The sequence below is a fragment of the Ambystoma mexicanum genome, chromosome 3q (assembly GCF_040938575.1).
Source record: "Ambystoma mexicanum isolate Mex_15411 chromosome 3q, UKY_AmexF1_1, whole genome shotgun sequence".
Classification (NCBI taxonomy): Eukaryota; Metazoa; Chordata; class Amphibia; order Caudata; family Ambystomatidae; genus Ambystoma; species Ambystoma mexicanum.
The window spans coordinates 1134096577-1134102576 of NC_090926.1; the positions used below are offsets into that span (position 1 = coordinate 1134096577).

At 44.2% G+C, this 6000-nt stretch overlaps 1 protein-coding gene across 1 annotated transcript in view; it reads left to right on the forward strand.

The window, feature by feature from the left end:
• Positions 1 to 5118, forward strand: part of LOC138447678 (adhesion G protein-coupled receptor E3-like) — a 1605711-nt gene extending 1600593 nt beyond the window's left edge. The window contains exons 20-21 of the mRNA XM_069603942.1: positions 1192 to 1303; positions 1840 to 5118. Coding sequence (XP_069460043.1) covers positions 1192 to 1303; positions 1840 to 1931 — 204 coding nt within the window. The 3' untranslated portion in view covers positions 1932 to 5118. The remainder of the gene's footprint in view (positions 1 to 1191; positions 1304 to 1839) is intronic.
• The last annotated feature ends 882 nt before the right edge of the window (positions 5119 to 6000 follow it).

Here is a 6000-nt window from a genome sequence, read left to right on the forward strand (position 1 = left end):
CTCCTCAGCTTGGGCCCATCTGCCTTGAAAGGACACCACAAGCCCGGCGAAGAAGCTAGGAGGAGTGCAACACAAGCATCAACCAGTGTTCATCTTTTAAGGACATTTTCGAGGCAGTCGAGCCCTCGAACCGCAACCAGCTGCACCACTGACTGTTTTCACACTGCAGTCACTAAAGCCGTCCAAGACACCTCAACCAGCATTATAGATCCGCCAACCAGCACAGAGACAACGATTCTTGACCACGAGCCACTGTGTAGGCCAGCCTGCAGCCGTCCGTCCAGCCTCGCTTGCCGAACTGCCTGCTGCCTGATTCCTGCAGCTGTCTCCCATCTTGGACTCTGGCGCAGGAGCTGCAAAGCGTCCTGGAACCAACTCGACACTGTCGAGCATCAAGAACATCTTAAGCACCAGGTACATTGTGGTTCTGTCCCCCTGGTCAGACTTGGAATGCCCGTAGTGACATTTACGACCCCTTGCTACCTTTGTGCTGAAACCAAATAACCTTGAACAGTTAAGATGATTGCTTTACTGACTACCCTCCTGTCAGTAGCCAGAGTGCATCCATTTCCTGTGTGAAACTGTCTGTCCTCTGTGTTCCTTTACAGGGTGGGTTGTATTTTGTAGTGTGCTAGAACTGTCTGATGTAATAATAATAAAGTAGATAGTTTCATACAACGTTGACTGGACAGTCCCTTTAATCATTGGGTAATAAGTGTATTTTTGCTGTGTTGTAACTAAACAACGATCCACAACCTTGCGCAGATAAGCCTACTGTTCCGTCCACGTTACCAAAAATTGGACAAGGAGTTTTATAATTTACTTGTGTTCCAATCTGTTCGCATCCCTTCTTGTGTACTAGAGGTGGGGGGCTGATTGATGGTTTAGAAAGCGATATTCATCCCTGGACCACTGGTGCCCCAGAAGCTGATTTGTCACATGGCCTTGAAGTACTATGAAAATGACATTTATTATTAAAGAGGGTGTTAAGATTACACGTACACGTCTATCTTGACATCTTCCTTGAAGATCCAAAGGCACTTATAAAATGAGTATCCTACCACTTTTCCATCTGTCTTTCTGATTCGCTGATCCTAAATTTACCAAAGGTTTGGCTGTTTCCCCTCTGTCCTGAACATCAGATCACTGGAGCAGAGGCCTTATCCTGATGTTTTTTTCTTGTCTTTGCAGGTGAGAGAGGAGTACCTGAGATTGTTTAGGCGATACCGCAAGCCTGCCAGCGAATCACAAAGTTCCGCACTCATCGTGTCGACAGTACCCATCCCCATGAAATCAATGACAGGTGATCAGCTATGAACTTCTATTTAAGAATAAACCCCTATGTGCAATTTCCTCCTTGTGTTCCCAGTCATGAGAATACAAGTCCAGGACAGGTGGGATAATGGTCTGTACTGTAAATAGCAGGCGGCCCTCAGTTGCATGGCCAGAGTCTGAAAGAATTGAGCATCTGAAAAGAGCATAGAGCATATTATAATTTTAGATTCTGATTTAATGGAACTGTGCATTTGCAAGGGATTGTGCTGGGGGAGCAAATGGTGTGCTCGGGTATAGCTCTGTGGATGTATCCAATGATGATACAAAAGCTTTGGGGGTGATATTTTTCAAACTAAAGAGTGGAATTAACCAAATAACATGTATTTTGACAGTGTATGTATTCAACCGCTACAGAGTAGTCATTCAAGTGAAGACTGGTCAATATGTCTTCCACAAGGGCTATGTTTTGAGGCCATACGTCAAGGCACATCATAAATAGAGGAGATGATGTAACATGTTCAGTTTTTAACTAAGTTTAATTAATTGCCCTTCATGTATTTTCAGATGTAAACCACAGCTTGGCTTGGCAAGTGGAGGATACCTTCCCCACCTTCCGCAGCAATGCAACCCAGAGCAACACTGTGAGCGGAAGCTGAAACTGCCGGGGAGGACCTCACATTCTCCTCACTTTATCAGTATTTTCCGCAGAGTTCTGAAATGTTAAGTGATGATACTGCTTGAAGACGTGAACATTAATTCCCTTCTAAAAGACTTTGGGATGTAGAATGCACAACCTACAAACACAACATCCTGTGCCCATTGCCTTACATACTAACAAGCATAATAAGGAAACAAAAACAGGTATCATCTGACCCTTCCCTTGACCATTAACAAAAAGTCACCTTTATTGGCCGAACAGACCCCGGCCTGTAATACTTAATATGCCACCACTTATGCTTGATTGAACACACCTCTCAAGGCCTAAGCGACGTAGAATCTCTGAAACAACATGTCAGCCCCCAGGACTAAAGGGTATTTTATTCTAAGTTAACCAGTAGAAACCGAAAACATGGAAAATGGGAAGCTATGAATTAATCATAACCACTCACATTGCTCTGGGCAGCTTCAATTTCATTGTTAGTTTAACCTGTCTGCAGCAGTGCTATCCTCCATATGCAAATCATTCTAGGTCTGACGCTCCTAGGGAGCCTGAAGCAGTAGTTCAGGAATGATTTGTGGATCTTCTTATGTAAAGGTCGAGACATATTCTGAAATGTTGACGAAAGCAAAGGAATCCGCATCTTTCATTTCATCACTTTTTGGTGTCTGGGTGGCTCTAATGAAGCTGCACCTCACGGAGGACACACAGCAAGATTGAAACATGCTGGAGTTGCTTGTGCTTCCCATTTATTGTATTGGTTTTTTTATAACGCGCCTGAGTTCGGTTATGTAAGCGCGATCCAGAATTCGAACCCCTGTGCCTCTGCGTGGTCTTGCATCCAAGACTAGTGCGTTGCCCCTGTGCTATCCTCCGTTCACGATGCCAAGTGAACCTGTCCTAGCAGTTGACTTCTCCCATTAGTGGCAAGACAAAGACGAATTATAATGATGAAGACAGGATACAAGAACAATATAATAAACGCTTCCCAAAGCAGTGCCAGTGGTTGCAATTAATTTGTAGCATTTCATTTATTACTATTTTGAGTTTTTCCCTGCTTGACCAGGGATTGACTGTATAATTCCACTAACTTGCCCCCAGTGAGTCTTGCATTTCTTTCCTGCCAAAACCCTATCAATGTTCCCAGATAACTTGATGAAATTGTGATAACCATATTTTTGGCATCAATACATAATTCCCAAATCTTCATGACCCACCAGCAGCAGAGCCATAGGCAGCAGCACCATGCCAGCCTGCATAGCAATGGACAGTAAAATGGAATAAGTGCGCCCAGTAGTAGAACATTACGAGCTGCTCCAGGCACGTTCTCTCCTGCACCCACGTCTACCCCATACGCTCCACCTGCCTGTTATTTACCACCATCACTGCGCCGTACCCCGGAGCATGCCTGTTCTTCTCCCAGGACCCACCATGTCATCAATTCTGACTCTAGTGCAGTTATTTTCAGGCAAAGAAAGGCGCTCTTTTCCCAGGGACTACAATAAATATTATTAAAAGTAAACACAACTTGTGTCATAATGCCTTATCATATGTTGCGTTATGCTGCGAGAGGCACCTATATGCTATATTAGAGGCATGATTCTAATTTATACGGTTCTCCAGCAGAATCCACATCTTTTGAAATATTCTCCAAGAGTTTTTCAGTAGCCACTGGGGGGGGGCTCTAGCAGACCCACATGACTTCATCACAGGCGCCTTTGGCGCCGGATGTGACGTTCTCAGTATATAGGCAAAGCTGTACCGGTCCTATGACCACAGTTCCTTTTTCCTGCGGCTACAGATGATTGGATGCGTAGCAGTCTCTATTTGCCATAACTCATTTTTAACCAACTCTCCCATGAGGGTGTCATGTTTTAAACCATGTAGCGGGTGCAGCCCACATGCGTTTGGTTCCTGGTACAATATCACAACCCAAAGGAGTGTGACTGGTGTCACTGGATGTACCCTGAAGTTGTTAGAGAATGAGTCTCTAAGATTATGGAGCTTTACCAATGGGACAGGGCTCATTAGCCCATCCTCTCCTACTTGTTGCCCTTCTCTCCCTTTATTTGGAGCCCGCAGACCTGGCCTCCCTTTCCAAAGAGAAGATGAATAAAAACAAGAGCTCTCACTCCCATAGTTTATACTCATATTTGAAGCATTTCTCTTTGTCCTCCACGAGGGCAAGTCACCATCTCTCTATCATTTTGCAGTCTGGATCTGTGGGCAATCTAAACCCACAAAACAAAACGTTTACCCTAGTAGTCATCTACCCTGGCAGAACGGAAAGCTTACAGCATGGCCAGGCACAATGTTTTCAGACAATCTTGTTAGTAGTCTCTGAGCCAGTAAACGGGCAGTGCAGTCTCTGGCACCCACAGGTCAATGCCCCTGTCACCAGCCCCATCTAGCCACCCCCGCCTCCGAGCCCCTTGCCATCTTTCTCTAATTATGAGCCAAGGACCTTGAAGCTTATCCAGCTGATAATAGATAGACGCTTTCATCTTATCTCTGATGAAGATGATGGCCTTGTCCCTTTCAGTGTGGAGATGAGCTTGGTTGCTGGCTGAGGTTATTTTCCAGAGGAAATTGAGCTTAACCCTCTTGACCCAGAGCTTGCCTATTTGATGAAAGGTTTGAGGGAAGTTATCGCTCTAAAGACCTCTGATGTATTTCCCGGATTCTTCTCTAGGGGGCGAGTTTGCCTCATCGGCAACCTTGTATCTTTTTAGTGCGCCCCTGTCGGAGCCCATTTTGACTGCTTGGCTGAAGCTTTTGTCCACTCCTGCGGTCTCCACAACTGTGGCCGGAAACACAGCCTGACCCCCGGGTGATCTACTGTTCTTGCTCTCACCCCACGCTGGAGAGTCTGATCCAAGCGTCTCTTGCTGAACCCCAGCCCAGCCTTCCGCCTTCCCACCCTTGTACACATCGCGTTAGGTACTTTGGTACACTGCTTCATGAGTTTATCCATCGCCAGTAACAGCCAGAGTAGCTAAATACTTTCAAAATAACAATCTATTCATTAGCAATTACGAAAATCCATGCTTCAAATCTCTCTTATTTCTAACTGCCATATATACATTTGTATACTGTTTTTAAATGCCTACAATTGTTTCAGGCAAAGAGGCAGTCGCCCGTGCTTGTATATGCACATCTTGCCTAAAACACAATTGTGATGAATAAACCTGTTGTGCCACAAAATCTTTTTTCTATAGATTATTTTGTCATGTACTTGCGTCCAAGTTAATAATTTAACATGCTGTATAATTATCTTCTTACTGTGTGCGAAATGTATGACAATTTTCGATAGGAAACACTGAGTCAGTGTCTTCGGATTGAAATTCAAATACAAATATGTTTTCCTTATAATTATAATTTTGATTTTTGAAAATGAATAATACTTTTTCTTATCTTAAACGCAATAGTTCATATTAGATTGTATACATAACCACCCTTTTACATTCAACTGTGGTCCTAGCCCTCCCTTCTGACCTTTTATGATTAATGTGATAATATGCAGCCTCTACCGATTCACTTGGACGAATTAGATGTGTTCGTAAATTTGACATTTTTCCACTCCCAGTACGATGTCATTTTTATAGGTACTGATCCTACATGAATGCATTTTTACCTCATCCCTTTCTCTCACACGCACACTGTTGAACAACAGCCTCCTCACCCCTTGCCGTATTGTATCTATTTTCAATACAATACTCTTATGATCGGCCCTTTGGTCATAGAGTTCACTCATCAAGGACACTCAGGATACTCAAGCTAGGTACTCTTAGTGGTTACTTTATAACGCTTCTGAGTTACAGGATCAGATGTCATCAAGTCATTGCGATATCAAAAGGATCAGGGACAAGAGCCCACTGGCTCCCACCACCCAGGCTCACATATTCTAACTGCCTGGGTTAGAACCAATTCATCTCCAAACATTCCAACCTCACACTCCCTACATTCTGAAGGTGTCATCAGTCCTAGCACCTCACACATACAGGAAGAGGACGAACCCTAACACCTCCTTTCCTTACACCAAACAAGCACACCTCAAGCACACCTAG